Source organism: Zerene cesonia, chromosome 16, assembly GCF_012273895.1.
Source record: "Zerene cesonia ecotype Mississippi chromosome 16, Zerene_cesonia_1.1, whole genome shotgun sequence".
Classification (NCBI taxonomy): Eukaryota; Metazoa; Arthropoda; class Insecta; order Lepidoptera; family Pieridae; genus Zerene; species Zerene cesonia.
The window spans coordinates 7,397,237-7,419,942 of NC_052117.1; the positions used below are offsets into that span (position 1 = coordinate 7,397,237).

Genomic DNA, 22,706 nt, shown 5'->3' on the forward strand with positions numbered 1-22,706 from the left:
CATTTGCTTTAGGTGAATTAATCTCGAGATTCAACTAGTGAAAGTGAACTGATGTAAGGATATATTATTGTTTTTTTCATAAGTTTTAGATTTTGATTGATATTTGTAATAATTGTTGTGGTATGTATTTAAATGACAAATCGCTAAGTGAAATTGGATAAATAAATAAAAAATTTGCCGTCGCCATCCAAGAGATCTATTTTCGTATGATCGTGTACGTTTTGTTTGATAACGATTGGTGTAAAAAGCTGAAGAGCCCGGGCAGGGAAACGAGAGAGCTGGAAGAAAATACTGGACCAAGCCGAGGCCCACTCGCGGCTGTAGCGCCTCATATGATGATGATGATGTGTACGTTTTAATACTACAAGACTCACTGACTGATGTAAATTAACAAACAATACATTGATTTAATTATAATAATTGAATAATAAATTCCCATCCGTTAAAAATTGTAACTACTTTCACTATTATAATATTGTGTCTACTATGTAATGCAAATGAAAGCAAAGAGTGTTATAAAATTTTTATTACTAAGTACGTAAATAAAAACTGTACAATGGTATACCACTAAGTCGATGTATCGTTGCACGCAATGCGACGATTTCGTTTGATTCACTTTCATTAACTCGCTTTGGTCGAGCAGTCATGACCGGCTTGCTTACATTCCATCAAAGCATTTCACTCCCAATCACACCAGCACATCATATATTTACATTCTTATTTGAATACAAATGTTGTATCAGTTCTAATCTATCCCAACTGTACATTGCACCAACAATTTGCATTGCATTGCAAAATCACTATTACACTAATATCATAGTTTTAAATACGCATTTAAAACCTTTACCCATTAGACTAGAATGTTACTCATCCCTCTTAAATGATCACGGTACATTGACAGGCAAAAACATTTGCGGGTCGCCCAGTTTTGGTTCAAATCGGATGTTCACTTTGCTATCACCGTCCCCAACTTCCAAGAAGCTATTCCAATCCAGCATCCAGTAGAATCCATTTTTCTTTGGTGGAGGTAGTACAGAATCCCCTGGTTGTTCTGGTACGGGACCCCCAAAGGAGTCCTCAAGATCTGAAATCGAAGCACCAGCATCTGTTTCCAATGACGCCGAATCAGATGCATCACTTTTACTGTCCGGAGCAGCAGTTGTAGTTTCTTCAACAGTTGTAGTTTCTGATGTTTCAGTTGCATTTGTCTGTCTTTTACTTGGATCGCTATCCAACGATATCCTATCTTGCTCGATTGGATCTGGCCCAGAGTTAAGAGGAATGACTTTAACAGAGTCATAATCTATTGGTTCATAATTTAGTTGAGAAACCGACTTTGGTTTTCTGAGGACTGGTAGATCTAATGGTAAACTTTGTTCTTTTGATTCAGATGCTGATGTTTCTAATTCAAATGGATACTCCGGTCTTAGAGGTTCAAACAAGAAACTGGATTGAGAATTTTTTGAGCTAGATGATGCCTTTAAATCAGAAGGTGAAATTAAATCGTACGCTAGTAAAATATTTTCAGGTAATTGTACATTGCGATCTACAATTTTAGCTGGAGGGAGAGGTTTAAAACCATCTAATGGTAACAGGAAGTGATCTTTTTCGGGATTTCCTTTTAATCCGTGGGCATCCAGAAAGGCTTGTAACTCAGCGGGAAAGTCCATCATGGGCCTACTAGCAACCTTAGCATTGTTTATTAAATTGCTCTTTAAATTATTCTGTATGGACTTTGCAGTTTTTACCGGTTTCGGTGTGACTTTTTCTTGTACAACTTCAACACGCGGTGGTCGTGTATATAACTCTTGTAAAGACGACCCATCTCTAGGTGTATATGGTAGAACAACAGTTAACGTTTGACCACTTGATTTTGTAGTGCTCTCCAATTTTTTAGGCGGCGTCGCAGTAGCCGACACTAATTGTTCTTTATTTTCTTCCACTAAATTAAATTCTACAGGCTGTGCAGTAGAATCAACTTCATTATCATTTTCAACTTTATAAGGTGTCGTTGTTTTATATACTTCATAATTTTGTCTTGTTTTAGGGGTTGTGCTTGTCTTTGCATCTTCTTCTCTTATGTCATTAAGTAGTTGTAAAATTTCTTCTCTGCTTAATCTTGGCAGTAGGTCGTTAGATTTCAGTATGCTTTGCACTTGTTTCACTGTCTTTTCTACATCTATTGCAGCTTTCACTACCGTTGCTAGTAATGTAGCTGCAATACAGCACCACAACAGCTTCATTTTCTGGAAAAATAAAGTGCAAAATAAGCATTTTTATTGCATTGTAATTGTTTTTTTAAGTTCATCAACAGTTGTTACATACGCAATTTTCTCTTTATACAAAAACTATAAGTCTTACAATTAACATGCACAACAATTAAAACCGATCCGACCCTCGACTTTTTGATTGAAGTCCGAGGTAGCCCATATAAAAAAAAGTTACAACTTAGTTTATAAGTAGGTTGTATACATGTGTTACGTAAAGTGGCACTGATGAAATAGACATATACATAACCTTTTTGGGGTTATGTTTGTTTCTACAGTTAAAATGACCCGACCGCTTGTTCACAACAACGTAGTAACCTTTCAAGCACTAATGGTGATTATTTGCCGAGTACTATGTACGTACTTAAAATTTTACCAGTAAGGAAAGAGGTTTATATTTATTATGTTCTCTGAACACAAGTGAAAACAACGGGTTTCTTATAACATATTAAAAAGAAATTCCTGCCCTGTGTTGTTTATATAATAATTTGGTCCAATTGTTTAGAATGTCTTATAAAATAGATCCGGAGATTCATCCAGTCTTTTTGCAATACTATCATATAACAGTGTCGCCTCCCATTAGTAATTATGTTAAAGCGTTTCTTTTGCTATGACAAATAGGAAAAGCCATCCTAATGAATATACATGCCTCATGTTATATAAAGTACAACACACGTTATACCATACGGTGGCCACATGTGCGCGCTTGTTGTTTTACAATTCTATTTGGTTACTTCGGTTAATTGTATTTTAATTACTATTCGTCATTGCATATACCGTGAATGCATAAAATTGTCTATACTTAATGCAAAGTTATACGTCTATATAGAAGAAAAAGGCACTGATAATTTAGCTTGTGTAAAAAATATCATTGTTAATAAAATACTTGGCCCGGATAGGTTAAAAACTACTAAACAAAATTTTATAATTCATTCATATGTTGAATGTAAGTTTTCACTGTTTAATTAACCTATGTAATGCAAAGCCCAACCAATGTTTTTATCAAATATGTTCCATAAATTAGGGTTATTTTTGCAATATCATCTGTAGAATTATTTTCAATGAGACCAACGTAATTGAAATGTTTGGCGGGTTTGTAAATTATAAAATATACCTATCGTGTGAAGATTCAATAAGTCATAAGTTTTGCAAACAATATTCACGCAATATTACTTGTTCATCTTGTTAAAATTCATCACGCGATGATGTAAAGGCCTTTCTCACGTAGATTTCTATAGACTTTGACACCAATATTGTGTTGCGTTATTTAAATAACGAATAATAGAGGTATTTTATTATATGCTACGTTAATAAATCAATGATATAACGTATTTTGCAGTACGTGTAATCTGTATGTTTACCTTACTAATCGATGTGTGTGTGTGTTTGGTTGTTCTTTCACGCAAAAACTGCTGAACCGATTGCAATAAAACTGGGTACGTAGACAGCTGAACAACTGGAATAACACATAGGCAAATTTTTGTCCCGATATTCCTGTGGGATATGGACTTACGCGGGTGAAACCACGGGGCGCAGCTAGTAGCTATATATCGAAAAGAGTAATAGATATTGATTACGCAAAATAATGTTACTATTATGAGTTAATTAAACGACTAATGTAAAAGTTCAGTATCCTATATACGTAGACTTAAGCTGGGAAGGGTCAGGAATAGGAAACGAGCCTCCAGCATTATATAGGTCGCTTGCCCTGACTCAGTCGGACTTTCCCGTGATAAACAAAAATAGCTAATGCAACAACGCATCGAGGTCAAATAGCATGTCAGGCTCGACGCGAATTTAACTTTGTGGCCAATAAACAATCACTACGTACGTAAGTGTTTTCTTTGGAGCCATAACACGAATTTTGGCATGAGCCATCTGTTACTGTACATAGTAAGCGTATAAAGTATTGTAAAAGTGCACGAGTGAACATGATGTAAGACCTCGAATCAAATGGTAATTTAAAAGAAGGGAAGGACAAATCCGTTTCGTTCTTCGTTTTACTATAATATTAAATTTAAATTTGTCCTTACAATGTTACTTAATAAGCTCCACCTGTCGGTATAATACTCTCGTAAGATTGCATGCACTTTACTTCGTACAACACACATTGTAATTTTAAAATTTTGTCTACGGTTTGTCGTTTACAATATTACATTTTTAAGCGCAATGGAGAAAGTTATGCAACGAGATTAAATAATATGTTGAGTTGAGTGAAGTGGTATGAAACAGTCTCGACTAAAACATTTCAATCTTATGTCATAGACATTGTTGTATTAAACACAGGTTTGTTATAATTTATGAATAATGTATAGGAGGTCAAAACTGTTGAAAAGTGCGGTATAAGAGCAATTCAAGTGGAAGCTTCTTATCTTATTACAAGGCCATCGATCTGGTTAAGACCAATGCGTCTTATTTGACCTTTAATATTTTATGTTAATGTTAACATACAAGTATCTAAATTGTAATGATAATTATCTAACAAAGTCAAATTTGCGCCTCAACTATTTTGAGAACGAACGATATATGTATACGAATATAAATACGAACTTCATTGGTTTCTTGTACTACGTAATTTATTTTCATAGTTTTCTCCTTTCACGGAGTAAATTATACTTCCATTGTGTTTGTAATTTAAGCAAAATTTCTAATGTTGATCTAAGATAATACTGATAGCAATATCGTGACTAACGCTCGTGTTATAACTTTGTTCTTAAACGCATTTTCATGCTTATGAATATGACTGAATAAAATACTAAATCTTTTAAAAGAGGCATTATTATTATGTTATCATGTGCACTACTAGCTGCGCCCCGCGGTTTCACCCGCGTACGTCCGTATCCCGTAGGAATATCGGGATAAAAAGTTGCCTATATGTTATTCCAGTTGTCCAGCTATCTACGTACCAAATTTCATTGCAATCGATTCAGTAGTTTTTGCGTGAAAAAGCAACAAACACACACACATCCTTACAAACTTTCGCATTTATATTATTAATAAGTAGGATATCTCCACAGTAGAACATACTCTCAATATTACTAGATATTTAATGATCTAGTTACTAGATTAATTCATGTTTGAGGTGCACATTATAAATTTCTATTCGATTCTAAGCTTAAATCGAGAATCATTTAAGAGACATGGGGTAAAGACCCCGACTTCTTAGTGAAAATGGTTGTGAAACTAGTCGTAAATGTCTGCTTGGAAGTACGTTAAAACAAGGAATTCTCTGATAATTCTGATGTAAGCATCTGAAGCTACAGACTTTGTGCAGCCTGGGTACACCGGTTAGTAAGAGACTAGCTATGGCCCGCGGCTTCGCACGCGTTAATTCGGGGTACTTGGGTACTTTAATATATGTTATTGTACATCTAAACCTTCCTCTTGAATCCCTCTATCTATTAAAAAAAAACATCAAATCATCAGTATACGACCTAATCTCATACTTATCAAATATATGCAAAAAATCGGTCAAGGCGTTTATAAGTTTAGTATATATAAACCTATGGATCCTGTCTTATTAGGAAAGAGAAAGATATGAAAACTCCATGTAAACGTAGATGGTTATCTCACACGTAATTGCGTAGTTACATCTATCGTTTTAACGGAATATCCATTTAACATCCAGTTCCTTGTTATGAAGTTCCTTATGTTATTATTTGAACACGCATGCATATGCGTATCAGCAAGTTAGGTAGATAGATACCTTTTCATATTCATGTGGCTATTTTTATTCCACTTTTCTCTTCATATTTCAATGTAGTTTTGCAAAACAGATTAAATAGACGCGTTTGGAGAACTCTAATTCGTGAAGTCAAACTCAAAAATTCATCCATTTAACTCGACTTCTTACACAGGCGATTTTAATGGTTAAAATACCTAATATAATAAGTCGGCAGTCGGCAGCAAACTCTGTATCAATTGATTTTTAAAGTCGTAAAAAGAAGAATAAAAGATGCTATAATTGATTCTTACTCTGCCAACCGAATGACAGTCATAATATGTAAGCGTTGGAATTTGACATATTCTATCGTCTACCATTTTCTTGTAGTTAGAGCAATTTTAAACAATGATGTCTACATAAGCACAATAACCAGAAAAGGATACATTTTATGTACAACCATTGTTTATTGTCCCATTGAACGGTCATTTACCCACATCACAATGGATTGTCACAAAACAGATTGAAAACGAAACCGTGTACATACAATGTGATGTAAAAACATGTATATTTATACGGTAGTATTGAAAGTGAAAGGTGGCCGTCTGCGCCGTTATCTGCATGTATCGTTTGCGTCTATATACATTGCTGTCAATACTTGAATGGTTGCAGAATTGTTTCGTATATAATCGTCAATGGATTATATATTATACGTTTATTCGTGGGATGTTTTTGTTGATCTTAATTGAATACTTTGTACCGCTACTGTTTTTTTACCAGAATTACGTCAGACGTGAATTTATTAGCGGAAGTTGATATTACATGATTATTGTGTATATTATATGTAATAAATTGTAACATGTTTAAAACAGCTTTTTTAACAGAGGTTTTTGGATCAAATAGTACTATTTTTATTGATCAATAATTATTTATGATTTAACGTGAAAATATGTAAAGAAGTACACATAAAGTATATTTAACCTTCCAAAAACGCATTTCTTTGGCATATAACGTTTCAAATTGACTTTTGTAACAACTAAAAGCTTTTATGTATGATGTAGAATGACTAAAGTTATCTATATTTAATGTCTTTTGAAACGACCTTCTTAACATAATACTCAAAAAACAAATAGTATATATTTTTTTCATTTTTTTTATAATGTAGGCACTTAAAAAATATAATAATTACAATTGTATTTTTTATGGAATCTTAATAACTGCATAAAACATACTATGTAACTCAATTAACCTTAAACACAGTTTGTGCCAAATTTTCATAACAATTCATTCATGTGTTTAGAATAATGTAGTAATTAAAATAATATTATCTAATTATTTAATAATTGTACATGTATCATGACCACCAAGGTCTGCCAGTGACCTTTCACATGTTTTTATAAACCTTTCAATGGCCTGCTTATACAACAATTCTTTTAATTGACATTACGTGTATTCGGATAGTAATGTTAGATTATGGGTAAATATGTTCAGATTATCATATTATCAATGATTTATTCAAATCAAGTTATACGTTAAAGTAAATTATAATGTAATGAGTTTCTTACAATTTTCTTTGTCTTTTTGGAAGTAGAAATTTCAAAGTGATAAGGCCGCCTAATAAACAATACGATTTTTTGCGTATATTATTTACAAGATGATATGTACAGTTGTACTAGAATACTATTTATCTCTATAAATGAGAAATTTTGAAAGAATAGAAAAAATTTGATCACGAGGCAGGATTCGAACCTGCGTATCTTGCCTAACCGTAGCTACGGTTAGGCAAGATACGCAGGTTCGAAATTTCTCATTTATAAAGCATTTCAATGCTATAAAACTAAAAATTAAATACTATTTATCTCGTTATTACCGAGTGGACGATGTGAATTATTAAGCAAAATCTAATTTTTTGCATCAATGTATAGAATTGTTCCATTGTAATATTATCATGTGTATTTTTTCCTTCATCATTATTTATTTATTTGTACAATTATAATTTTTTGATATATTATTAATTATAATAGAGACAAGACTTTACATCTCGAGGTTTCCATAGCAAATTCAATTAAGTCTAATCCATTCTACAAAAACAAAAGCAATATAACAACATATACCAGTATGTGTGTACGCTATTCTTACAGAACACACACTAACGAACACTAATTTAACAAAATGTCAGACAGGCTTTCAGTATGATAAGCGTCTTTACGCCACATCTTTCGCAAGGTTACCAATAGACGACAAAATGTTACAATCGAATGCCCGAAAAACACGAGAAAAGGTGAAAAGTATAATTAAGGGAAATTAAAATTACATTAGACGCGAAAAAGAAATTGCCAATTACGATGGAAGCTTGGTCTTTGTTATTGAAATCATTCCAATTAGCCCACAGGTAGGCGTAAAAGGACTTAATTTGAATTTCTTCAAATGCTTGCGTTTATCTTTTTAGGGCACTTATAGGTACTTTGCTGATTGTGGTTGCTAACTGACAGAAATTGGCTGTGTATTGAAATGGCTTGTTGATTGATGCGTTATTTTAGGATAGGAATTATTGAACTAATATCTTTGTGTCCTTCTTATTGACTGAAAAACGAGGAAGGTTCTTAATTATAAATGTGGTACAAGATATTACGTGATAAAGTTTCATTACACTAATTGGATGCAATAAAAAAAAAATCGTTGATAAAAAAAGAGAAACGATTTTGAAGACAAGAATTTTGTTCATGAGACAAGATTTGAGCCTACGTTTTTTAATCGCCAAGATCATGTGGGTAAATCGAAGCTCCTTAAAATAATAATTTTAATATATAGTATGTTTCCATATGTATACAATACATGATATGATAACTTTCTATGTGTTAAACACATTTTTGTTTTTTAATAATTATTCATCATTTTCAAATATTAAAATTATAAAAAAAAAAAACAATTAAATTAATGGATGTTTTTGAATACACAAATTTGGTGGTGTCTGTCTAAATATAGGATAAAACAAAGTCACTTTCTTTCGCTAGCCGTCTTTGTGTGTGTGCGAGCCGCTGGCAAAAGCTAGTATATACTAAATTGCTGTGTGCGAGCGTGGTTGGGGTTTAACCTTCATAAGTCTAGTTAATCCTCTGCAGTGGAACGTTTATATGCTGATCGTTATATCAAACTACTGTTGCAATTTAAATTATATTCATATTATACATAATAAATGTCAGAACATTTTATTTTATATTTACTCAAAATTCCAGCGAGTAACTATCTTGATTTAAAGTAGGAATTTAGATTTACATGATTTCAGCTCTTGCGGTAGTATGTGCGTATTTATGAAAATTTTTGTGTGTGGGAGTCGAACATGCTTCGGCACGAATCACCAGCTCATATCGGGAAGTACCACACCCCCCCAGAAGACTGACGTGAAATAGTAGCATGTTAAGTACTGTGAGTGGGGGAGCCGGAGGCCCATTTCCTTTTTCTCACTCTTTCCAGTCTATTCCTTCTTTCTAGTCGTCAATCCTTTCCTTCCATTTCCCCTAAAGCCGGGCAGCGCATTCTCATAGACTACTTCTGCAAATGTTCACGGGCGGTGGTGATCGCTTACCATCAGGTGAACCACCAGCTCAATTATTAGATAACATAACGCTTATAACATAAAAAAAAAACTAAATAATGCAAATAAATAACTAATTTACCAGTATAAGATTCAGTAAAGGACTTAATTATCAACTCGACTTTCATTATTAGGTACAAGAAACACTGCAACAGACAAGTAACGTAAATAATAATGAGCTTGGTATTTGCTGTTAAATTTATAATTAAACTCATCGTCGGTCTTCAAGGAACTGCATTTGAGATTTCAAAAGCATTTTCACTCACTCTTTAAAAAAGGCAAATCACTTTAGACTCTTTCAATTTTAATATGTAGTTATTTAAATATGTTTGTTTATTTTGTATTGCGGTTTCATTGAAAAATAAATGGTACTACTGAATTTTACTATTGATGGATTTAATAAGAAAATTTGATAAGATTTATGATCTCTATATGGATCGAATAATATTTAATACGGTGTCTTTGAATATATTTAATTATGTTTGTTTAACAAAAAAACCGAACTAGACCAAATTTAAATTGGACGACACGGAAGGCACCAGCTTAAAATAAAATAAGAAATCATCAAAATTGGTTTACCTATTATATAGTTTTGATGTAATAGATAATTTTTAAGTTGGTTGAAAAACATAGTATGATAGTATATAGCAATATTTATTGATCAAGATTCTAGGTTAAGGTTTCCCTTTAACAAGTTGCCCTTTACCTGTATATATAACTAGCTGTGCCCTGCGGTTTTACCCACGTAGTACCAGACCAATATATAGACCAAAGCCTTCCTGAATAAATGGAATATCTAACACTGAAATTATTTTTTTAAATCGCACCAACAGTTCCTGAGATTAGCGCGTTCAACCAAACATACATACTCTTCAGCTTTATTATATTAGTACAGATTCATGTCTACAAAAAAGGTCACCGACGTTCCTGTAGAGGGAGGTACCACTCCAAATTCTAAAATGGAATCACATACCAACAATTTCCTATCAAATAATCAAATCAATCGGCGGTAAAAAAACGAAAAAAAGCAAATCCTTCATTTGCGGGAACGTCGGTTAAAAATCTAACCACAAATGTTTTATTTTATTCTAAAGGAGAGATGATAAAATTTCAATGATCACTAATCACAATTAATATACGATGGAAATAATTAAAGTCTTTTACCTTTTCTTGCTTAATTTCAACTTATAAGGCTTTTTAATTTAAGGGAAATGTTTTAATTAACAAGTAAATTTATTTGTAACTAGACGCTCGTTCCGGCTCCGCCCGGATATTAAGATCCCTGTTCTCACAAGGGGGCATTTAATCGGGATAAAAAGTATCCTATCACCCAAATTTCATCAAAATCCGTTCAACAGTTTCCACATGATTGAAGGACAAACATGGAAACAAACAAGCTGTGATAAGGAGGCAAGTTTTGCTTTCCATAAGAGGAAGGTGCTTACTGTAGTTAAGACTAATAGTTTTTTTTTTTTTTTTTTTTTTATGTCATAGCGGGCAACTGAGCTGGTGGTTCGCCTGATGGTAAACGATCACCACCGCCCATGAACATTCGCAGAAGCTCAGACCTCTGAAAATGCGCTGCCCGCTTTTTGGGACAAGGGAAAAGGAATGGATTAACGACTGGAAAGAAGGAATGGACTGGGACGGGTGAGGAAAAGGAAACGGGCCTCCGGCTCCCCCACTCACCGTACGAAACACAGTGGCATGCCACTATTTCACGCCGGTTTTCTGTGGGGGTGTGGTACTTCCCCGGTGCGAGCTGGCCCAATTCGTGCCGAAGCGTGCTCGACTACCACATCCAATAGTTCACGATCACGTAATAATGTACTAATATAAAACGTTTTATATGTAAATATATAACTTTCAATAAGTTTTTTATGTTATGATTTTCAACAGCTTGGTTCTGGAATTTTCTGTAAAATTTTGAACATTATATTTCAAGTACGATAAAATCTAAACATATTTTAATTTAATTCCTCGTTAAGACTGAAGATCTTTTATTTTCTGTCCTAATTTTGTATTCTTAGAACGTAAAATCAACGAAGAATAATATACAAATTCGTCTTGAGCTGCGCACGCGCACATACGAATCAATCACTTTAAAATGAACACAGCACGAAAACACAATATTTTACTTCGGAAATATAAGAAAAACCTACCGTCACACTAGGAGCAATCCACTTCACTTCACCACGTTAATGCAACTGGTGGTTACTGCCGCTTTCGACACGCCGGTTACCACATAAGCGACTGTCACTGCCAAATGAGCAATCACTGGTTACTGCTGATACAAATCATCATACAACATAATAAAATTATTGGTGGATTCTTGTAATAGCCCTGTGTATGTAATTTGATATACACAGGGCTATTTTACTTGTCTTATCTTGTAAATGTCTTTAAAAATCGAGTTTACCAGTGGTATTTGGGATTACTACATTATTTCAAACCTGCCATCAGGATACTCCTTTGCTTATAAATATACATACCATTCACTGTTTTAAAATTATATTGCATGGGTTATTAAGTATAAGAAAATTTAGAATAATTGAGTTTTTTTACTCGGCGATTGTTCCAGACTGCAAATTAACGACTGTAGAGTAGTTACTGATTTAGTTAGTTTAATTTACGCCTTTCATTGTGGTTCGATTTAGAAACAAAGATAAATAATGTTGATATGTTTTCATATTTTTCTATGATATAATATATGCATCTAAGTGGTAATGATGTGCACATTAACCTAAAAACCTACATTAAATATTAAGCTTATTAACGTCTACCCATTACTTTCCTTTTTTGATGAATAAATAATAATACACGTACAAATAAATTACGGTTTTGATAAATATCACGAAGCATCCCCAATACTTGCTCTATATTAAATAATGACAGATCTAATCTTTTACATTCCATCGAGTATTGAAGTGGTTAAATATATTGTGTGGATTCAATGAGCTCATTAGTGGCTATGTTATATCAAATCCGACAAATCTAAGGATTAACGAGGTTAAGGGTTTGTTCATGTTTTGGTAATATGATGCGTATTTCCAATCGTACAAATTGCCAATATTCATTATCTATTCAATATGGATGATTTTGTTTCGGATACATTTATATTGGATATCATGTTTGATTATCAGTATCACATTTTAAAAATTTATCAAGGACCGACTTTCATAATTGTATATAATTACATAGGTTTATTGTGTCGGAATGATACAGGTTATAGATTATGTTGATTGTATCCCAGTTCAAGCAAGCTAAAGGGAATTTATTACTATTATTATATGAACCTAATTTATATTGCGCGGGATAGAAAGCAATCGTATTTTAAGTGAAGGTAGCCATAGTTGGCTAAAAGCAAGGCAAAAAGGATCTTAACGCACTTAGCTTTTTGCATTGCAATATAAATACAAAAGTATATGCGATTGCCGTTGACTTAAATAGCTAAACGGAGCCATAATCTCGATAAATCAAAGTCATAGAATTAAAAATTTAAGGTTTATTTATATGCATATACACATTCATAAATTTTAAAATTTTCAATTAAAAGTTTGATATGCTTCGTTAGTTCCAATTAACGACTTTTTACTACTTATTACAGCTTTAATTTACATATATACAAAATATAAAAGTCTATAATTGTTGGAATAAGCTTGTCCTGTGCCCTTCACTGTAATAGAGCCGTGATAATAGATAATGCGCAAATAATAAAAAATAAACTTTTTCTACACCCACAGACATCCTGACCCACAAAAATAAAAACATCCACTCATTATAGACCCCAAAAACATTTTAAACATACTTTAAAACCGTCCCACATCCTAAATTATAATGATAAGATAGTTTAATGATTCGAATCCGGAACGTTGCGCAAGGCAGAGGTTAAGTTACATAAGGTTACGTAACTTCCTCGTTACTGACATTGGCAACTTTCACTGCTCATAGTGAATCACAATATTTAAACAATTTATAAAAAAACTGCAAGGACTTTAAACGGTTTTGCGACACGTTTTAAATATTGCGATATTTCGATCGAGCACTTTACAGCTAGCGTTTTATATTAATAACAATTTTATTATCTTAAAAAATATATGTATTTATTTTATTTATTTTGAACAAAGTATCTTGAGAGGTGGACCCCAATACGATATAGAGTCACACTAATTATACTTACACAATAACTAATACTAAAAAAATCCAATAAACACAGCATGCAATAAAATGCAATTATTTGTAAATGTTTAATACTCGGTTAAAATTAAACACACACACAATTCGATTCCTATTTAAAATAGTTCATATTGAACATACTATTATTCTAGTGCACATGTGTATACCGCTATAGTTAATAAAAGCAAGCAAGCCTAAGACTATTAAAAAACACGTTAAAATAGTTGAAAAAATTAACAGGGGTTTAGATAATATGGACTATGGACAATGAAACATTTTATACACATAATTTCTATTTAGTCTAATCTTATATTATGGGTCAAAAATCACCCATCATCACATCATCACAATTCCAATTTTAGAGATGAATTCATCGCCTTGCGAAATGGACATCTACTAGAAACTGGATTATATAGTGTCTATTTAGAATTATATGGACTAAGTATTTAGGTACCTATACATGCATTTCGCGATACAAGTACAACACTCTTATGTGGGTTGTATTTACATTTTTTTCATGTAATACACCATACAAATACAAATCTTGAACAGTTAACGCACTCCTGTTTCATCTAGTTACCGATTCAAGGCACGCGGTCTGTGTCGTGTAACGTTCTGTAGGCGCGTGGTCGATTACCTTAATAGGTCCCTGGCTCCCTCGTGTACTGTATGTACTAAATATAACTATTGGATGGATTATTGTATCGTCTGATGAACTGTGGGCGTGGAATAGCAACTGGACTTTTATGTTGGAGTTGGCAACCGAGCTGGTTGTTTGCCTGATGATAAGCGGTCACTACCGCCGCATAGGAAGGCCTATGCCAATGCAACGCTCACCTTTAAGAGGTAAGGAATAAGGAAAGAATTGACGACGGGAATAAAGGAAGAAGAAAAAGAAAGAAAAATCTTACATAGATAATATCCACATATAAGATTCCTACCGACTAAAAACCCCCTTGTGTTCTTTCGAGCCGCCTAAATGAAGGGCCGCAGGTGCTTGTTAGGCTTCGTTCGCGACCACAAACGAAATACCTACCAATTTGGTACATAAATTAATTGCGATCAAAATATACCTGATATACTAGCTCCGTTGATAGCAATAATGAAAAAGTAATAGAATAAATTGATGGTTTCCTCAGCATAAAAACCATTGAAGGCACTTGGACATCACTTAAGTTGTGACAAGTTAAATCCCTTGCTACAAGTCAGGTACCCTCGATACTGTTTTAATGGATAAAATTTTTAAGTACCCATCGAAATCATGTCGAACAAGATGCAAACTCCTTTGAAGCCTGAAGCCCTTCCATTACAACTTTGTAGAATCAAATTAGGTGCATAGAAATGTAACTTTTATTACGATGCGATAGAGCTCACGGTTTTATAAACTGAGAGTATTGGAGCTAGATAACTTATTGAATAGAACTGCTAATTTATAAGTGAGTGATTGAGGGGTGAACTGGATGTAAACAAGAATGTTGAGAATTTTATCAGCACTTCAGCGGTTTTTAATTAGAGAAGGCAAGCAAGCTCGTGGTTCGACTGATGGTTAGCAATCACCACTATCCATAAACATTTGCAGAAGTAGGACATTTGCAAAGGCATTGCCTGCATTTAAGAGCTAAGGGATGAATAAAGGATTGATGACAGAAATAAAAGAATGGGCTGGGTAGGGCTAAAAAAAGAATGTGGGACTCCCAGCGCTCAAAGAGATCAACTGCTTCTCCAGAAAATTTTATCTTAGCGAACGTATGGAGGTAACGAAAGTAATTTATTAAAAAAAAATGTTCAAATAATTTTATTTAAATTTTGTTGTTTTATCCCTAATAGTTATGCCAATTTACTCAATCTATTGTTTTGTTTCTTTGGTTGAACGTGGTAATCTCATGAACTATTTCACCGATTTAAAAAATTCTTGTAAGTGATTCCTGAGTTTTAGTGATTATGTAAACTGTGGGTGAAACCGGGACAGACCGCTAATTGAAAGTGAACACAGACTGAGATATTAATTGTCGTAATTTCTTATTTTTATCACTCTTACTATTTCAGAGCAATATAACAATAAATTATCAGTTGGCATAGCCGCAACAATAGCAATAATTGAGAATAATTAAGTATAACTCCCACTGTGCTAGGAAAACAGCTAATATTACATTGCTAACCATACATTCACGCTCATTAAGTTTTGTCATGCTAGAGCGGGCTACCGATATGGTCGTTTTTCTAATGGTAAGCGATCAGCACACAAATATTAGCAACTGGTAGGGCCTCTGCAAGTGCGTTGCTAGTTTTTAAGATATGAAGTAAAGGAAAGGATTGACGTTGGAAATGAAGGGAAGGACTGGAAGGGCTGAAGAAAGGAAGAATAGGAAAAAGTTCGCCACATTCGTATGTATGTAATAGCTGGTGTCGTTACCTGTACGTGGTGTGGTAACTTCCCCGGTGCGAGCTGGCCCAATGTGTACCGAAGCGTGCTCGACACCCACATCAGATAAATTAACTAAATTTACAGATGAATGCTTATATAATAATATTTCATTGATGTTCAGCGTGACATATTATATTAACACGCTTGTATTAGCTTTACCTATATGTTTGTATGTAACAGACACCTTTAGAATCGATTTTGATCTTCGTTAAGCGAACAGATTTAATTTAAACTTTGTACACTTATGTGGTAACATTACAATAATTTCGTGACGTTATCTTGACCGCCGGATTAGAAAATTTCCTTAATTTATACTCCATTTATTATTATTATTATTAAAATTATTAATTCTATCATTAAAGTGGGCTTTTAAGTATTTTTAAATTACATTTATCGTTCTGATTACTTTATGATTACAATTAAAATACGCCAATGTGCGGCACATGTCTTAGATTGGATCTTATACAAGATTAATACCGTTTATGTTACGGTTTCCTTCTTTTAATAAATCCTGTCTACATATTTGCGTATGTGGCTTCAAAGATAATTGTATACTTGACAATTTAATATCGTGTCGTCAAAAAGTCCTTCAATTTGATTCGACATTCGCTTATACGGGCGACCGCAAGAGATTCTTATAAACAAAGCCCGGTTTAGTTATGAAATTGGCTGTTTTATTACTACATTGAAGGGTAGCTTGAGATAATAAATCTTGATTGAAATTTATGACATCACGATTTGACAAAACTTTGTGGGTTGTATACCTTGACTTTTGCTTTCTTTCTATTCTATAAGATTGAAATAATATAAGTAACTGTAAATGTTGATATTGTTAAAGTAATTTAGCGACTTTGTTTTATACTATGTAGTGAAGCAACACTATACAATGATATTGGTATATTGATTAATTAGTATATTTAAACAATTATCGTTCTGTTAGAAAGACTTTTTGGTTAGTTTTTTTCATCTTAATAATTTTTTACACACATGTTTACGAAGGTAAAAAAATTAAGGGTATTTTTTCTTTCGTTCAGACATTTTTGTTGTGCAGGATTAACGGAAACATTTCTATTATTTTTTTAATTCTATGTATCCTGCTGATGATACTGATGAGTTTGAAGTTTTATTACAATAGGTTCATTCATAAGGATAACGTATACGTATTCTACTAATATTGTAAATGCGAAAGTTTGTAAGGATGTGTGTGTTTTTGTTGCTCTTTCACGTCAAAACTACTGAACCGATTGCAATGAAATTCGGTACGTCGATAGCTGGACAAATGGAATAACATATAGGCAACTTTTTATCCCGATATTCTTACGGGATACGGACATATGCGGGTGAAACCGCGGGGCGCAGCTAGTAATATATAAAATAATCATGGAAAACGGTTCATATATTGAAGTACTCATAAAGATTTACCGTTAAATTCAAACAAAGATCACATCACATTATAGTTTTCTTAATCTTAAATACAACATTATTAAAGTAGCACAGTGGCTGGACGACACAAGATACTCTTGTTTTGTTTCCGAAGATCTTTGAATAATGAGAAAACTTTTCCTTTTCCTTTCAGTACAATGCGGCAAAACCATTTATTCTCGTATTGTATGTTATTTTCAGCCAGGCGCTGCAAATTATAACGAAATAAAATGCTGGTGTAGGCAATTATCACTAAATGAAAACTGAACCGTGTAGGGTAAAATTTATAGAAGACAAGAGGAACGCCCGTCTGCGCCCGTCATAAAAAGCCTATATCACTGAAATTATCTCTGAAATCGGTTTAGTAGCTCCAGAGATTAGCGCGCTTAAACAAACAAAATTTAGGTTTATACTAAATTTATAAGTTTATTGGTGTAAATTAATTAACGAACTAAGATATTGACACAATTTTGTATTGATTGCATGTCAGCATTACTTAATATAATTTTTATTTGAATTCGCACTCAAAATCGAAAATTTCATGTTCTTTAGACATCCACAGTACGGACTGCAGTTTCTACGAAGAAATCTTTTTTTAATTGTATTTATTTAAAAAAAAAAAAATGATGTTTTATTGAATTAAAAAAAATGATATAACTTCCCAGTATTCTTTGGAATTTTGCATTTATTATTTACAAACGTGTTCCGCGGCTCCACTTGCTTGGGACCCGGATTAACATTCACACATGCCTACATGCGTATCCAGACTTAAATCTTTTATGAATACAGACAATACAGACTTTAATGTAGATAAAATATATGTTTGAAATTTGGATCATATAAATCTACATCCATGATGTCATACATTCTAACAAAAAATTGCATTAAAGCCTAAGAACATCATCACCAATTTTATCTACCTATCAGAACCTGTCAGAGTGGCAGGAGTAGGAGGATCCTACTAATATTATATATGCGAAAGTGTGTGAGGATGTGTGTATGTTTGTTAATCTTTCACGCAAAATCTACTGAACCGATTGCAATCAAATACGAGTGTATATAAATATGAGTACGTAGATAGCTGGACAACTGGAATAACACATAGGCAATTTTTTATCCCGATATTCCAATGAGATACAGACTTACACGGGTGAAACCGCGGGGCGCAGCTAGTCATTTAATACGGTTATCAGGAACAAATTAATAAGTAATTAAGTCGTAAAATTATCAAATCCAAGAGAATAAAGGAGATTATTAAATTTATAATAAATTGACCCCGAAACAAGGCCTTGATATCCCCCGGTTAATGAAAGAGGACCTAATTGGCCGAGTATGTAATTAAATGTCTGTTTAATTCTCTCAACTAAAGGAGACGGTAATTTCAGTGACGTAAAACCAATATATTTCTGATGAATTTAATGCTTATTGGTTGATTTTAATTCGCCCACAATTGACATGACGGTCATATTAAGGTTTATAGTAAATATATTGTTTTTAATTATTATTCAATTAATGAACTTATGAAGTTGGGAACACTGCGCTCATACTTAACAATAGCATTCTATAATTGTTAATTTTTAGTGGAAGAAATCTTTGGAACTTAAAAATTTCAAACATTTCTTTATTAGGATCTTGGAGCAGCATTTTTGGCCGTGATCAAATCAATATTAGTTTCAACATTTGAGCGCGATCAACACCTGCGATTGTAATTTTGTTTAGTTTTGAACAAAAGACTTTCTGCGTTTAAGAAATTACAGTGAGTTTTGAAATTGATATAACAATTTTCTGCGTTAAATATATCATTTGAACGAGCTTAAAGAGACTTAGTTTCTGTCACTATGTCTTTTAATAAGGTAGAGTATGGAATAAACGTTTAGTCTACTTTTTGGAGAAAGTTTTCATTAGTTTCTCGTGTGACAGATTTTTTTTAATTAAATTATATTTTTGACTCGGATTTAACAGTGAAATCTCATTTAAGACTGACATACGAAGTCGTTCACGCAAAACTGAGTTCTACTCAACACGTATGGAGATGTTATTATCGTTTGAAAAGACGAATTGCTCTCATATTAATGCAAATCTGCAAGCAAGCGTCCATGTCGTCATTCAGCATTCACTATCGAATTTGTTCAACCCCGCATACACTGTGGCACTGAATCGAAAACAAGTTGAACCATTGCAAATTCCGATCGTCTGATTACTGTCCACAGGGAGGGCGGGTAATAGAGAGAGGCCCGGCATGGCTTCTCACTGATTGAAACATGTAATTGAAATGTAAGGCTTCATACATAAGAAGGCGTAATGAGAGTGCTCTTTTTGCGACGGTATTTTGTGTATTGCGATTTTTCTTTATGGAAAACTTCTTGGCTTGGCTGGCATCGACCTCAAATATGTGAATACAACCTACTCACGTTTATAATAATGTTAATTATTTTATTTTACATTTTGCTTACTTGTTTTTTAAGACCGTTTTAATATTTGTTTAAAAATAATTGTTTTTCCCTTTTTTCGTGACTCCATCGTCAAATCATCTCAATAGTACGAGATTCTGGCGTCAAACCAAACTTGCATTATCCATAGTTATATTATAGGCGTAATTAAGTAATAGACTATATAACTATATATATAACTATATATTATATATAACTATATATAGTCTATTACTTAATTACGCCTAAATCTCTGAACCAATTTGCATGAAATTTGGTGGAGATATTTTAATACCCAAGAAAGGACATAGGTTACTTTTTATTGCGAAAAAAGGTAGAAGGGGTTGAAATAGAGGATGAAAGTTTGTTTGAATGTTCGTTATTGTAAAACATATTTTGATGAAATTGGGTATGAAGATGGAGCTGAACTTAGGAAAGGACCTACCATGCTTTTTAGAAGATTTAGTTTTAGGTCCAGACCCTGGGAAAGACTATAGGCTACTCCTTACTATGTCGCGGGATATAACCCACTTCCACGCGGGCGAAAACGAGTTATGTACGAGTCTAATATTTATGTGTTATTAAAATATTCACACATTTGTATGAATCTGTAAAACTTGTATTTTTTTTCATAATTCGTATCGTAAGCTTTTTACCATATTTTTAAAGGTTGTATATATTTTTAGAAACATGTTTTACTTGATAAAGTATAGCTAATATATATTTCATGATATAACTAGTACTAATAAACTAGTTCTATTGTCAATTTTTGATATTTTCAAATTACATCATCACTCATAAACACATACATACAGACCAACATGGAATATTCTTTTGTTTATGTAAGTCGGTTAATACAAAAAATCATGAATTTACCAACGGTATTCTGTGAAAAAATATCTATTCACAAGCTAATAAAGCCCCGCATACTAAAAACTTCGGGGCCCAATTGTCCCCACATCAAGTACAGCCCAACCCTTTCTGACTATTGGATTTATTTTGCATATTTATGCATGTTTTACATTTCGCCTGTCCACAGGACAAGTGAAATGGAATATTTATTTTGTATTTACAAAATGCTGCATTTAAAATCGGCAGATTACTTAATGTTCGTCAACATGATTATCTCGAATCGATTCTGTGGGAAATGGGAAAACGATGCAGCTCTTGTATTATTAAATTTTCTGTCCGCTCCATTATTATTATAATTTGAAGATTATAAAAGGAAATAATTATGAGGCATTTGGTCTGATTGTTAAATGCATATATTTATCTGCGTGGTGCGGGATTAGAATAGCACCTTTCTATTATAGTAGATGTCGTAAAAGGTAACTAAGGGATCCTATATTGAAATAGGCAGTAACGTTATAGTTTTTCATCTAATGTCATAAAGAAATACAGTTGATTCCGTAGGATATAGTACCTTCCCTTACAAATTATTATCTTCTCATTTTTTACACATAACGCAAGAACTTTATTTTACAAAATATCGGATCTTATTCTATGATGAAGGTATAAAGATTCTGAGTAAAATCTTCGATTTCATTTTTATTGAGTATGCGCAAATAAGTGGAATGTTCTACGCATTCAAATGCTTTGGAAAGGTCACAAAATATCCCCTTAAACATATTGGAGCTTCACCAGGCTTTTTGTATGCTTAAAAGATGAATTTCCTTCTCTTTTCAAATCAACTAAATATAGTACAACTGAAATAGGCAGGCGCTAGCTCAGTTATATCGCAATGCAAAATTATTCCAAATTTGGGAATAATGTTTTGATGTCTGTAGTAATAATTGGGTAGCAGGGCCAGATCCGATTTGAAATTCATTGTTTCGTCATAGACATGGCGCAGTTTATTCATCGGTTGTCGCATTGCAATACAAAGCATTGTTAATACACCTGTATAGCGTTGGCAGCTACGTATCTATTATCACAATTGCTACGTAGAGGTTGGAATAAAATACTATTGAAGTTGTATCAATACGTACAATCTCATGACGACGTAATTATTACTAATGACGTATCTTTTCGACACCTCCTTTTAAATCGATAGTATATCATTATACGTATATCATTTCTTTTAATAGTTTTTGAAATTTGGTTTAATGGGTCAAAGGAGGCTGATTATCAATTTGACCTTAAAAGGTTTGATGAAATGTGTGTGAAAAGCAGTTCTTAAAATTGAGCTGATGGTTTGCCTGATGGTAAACGATCACCACAGATCATGAACATTCGCAAAGGCAGTGCCTTTGTCCTGCCCGCGCTGCCCGCTTTGAGGGGTAAGTTATAAGGAAACGATGACAGGAAATAAGGAGTAAACTGGTAAGAGTGAGGAAAAGGAAATCAGCCTCCTTCTTTGTCAGATTGATAATGTTTGCGGAATGTATGGTCTATGGAAAATGTCTATATATTATGGAATACTTATCTAATATGGCTAAAGCACACCATCCCTAATTTCACTCTTGCCGTCGACGATGTTATATAGACTTACTCCATAAAATTACTATGTAATACTTAAAGACATTTCCACATTGGTTCAGCATTTCCTATAAATGCACATAAACTCTGTAGCTTTATATTGGTTGTACAGATACATAAAAACCAACCATTAGAATCTCAGATAATTTAACCATATTTTGAAGTTAACCTTCGTACTTATAGTCCAAGAAAATGGGTAGGGTAAATGCGAATTTGAGATTAAAACTTGAATTTTTGATATAATTTACTTTGA

The 22,706-nt window shown here is 33.1% G+C and overlaps 1 protein-coding gene across 1 annotated transcript; it reads right to left on the reverse strand.

Annotated features, from left to right (window-relative positions):
- Positions 1 to 508: 508 nt before the first annotated feature.
- Positions 509 to 11,825, reverse strand: LOC119832824. Its single transcript, XM_038356604.1, has 2 exons — positions 11,686 to 11,825; positions 509 to 2,246 (listed from the first exon to the last, which is right to left on the reverse strand). The coding sequence occupies exon 2, from the start codon at positions 2,241 to 2,243 to the stop codon at positions 885 to 887; it is 1,359 nt and encodes a 452-aa protein (XP_038212532.1). The 5' UTR covers positions 2,244 to 2,246; positions 11,686 to 11,825; the 3' UTR covers positions 509 to 884.
- Between the last annotated feature and the right edge of the window lie 10,881 nt (positions 11,826 to 22,706).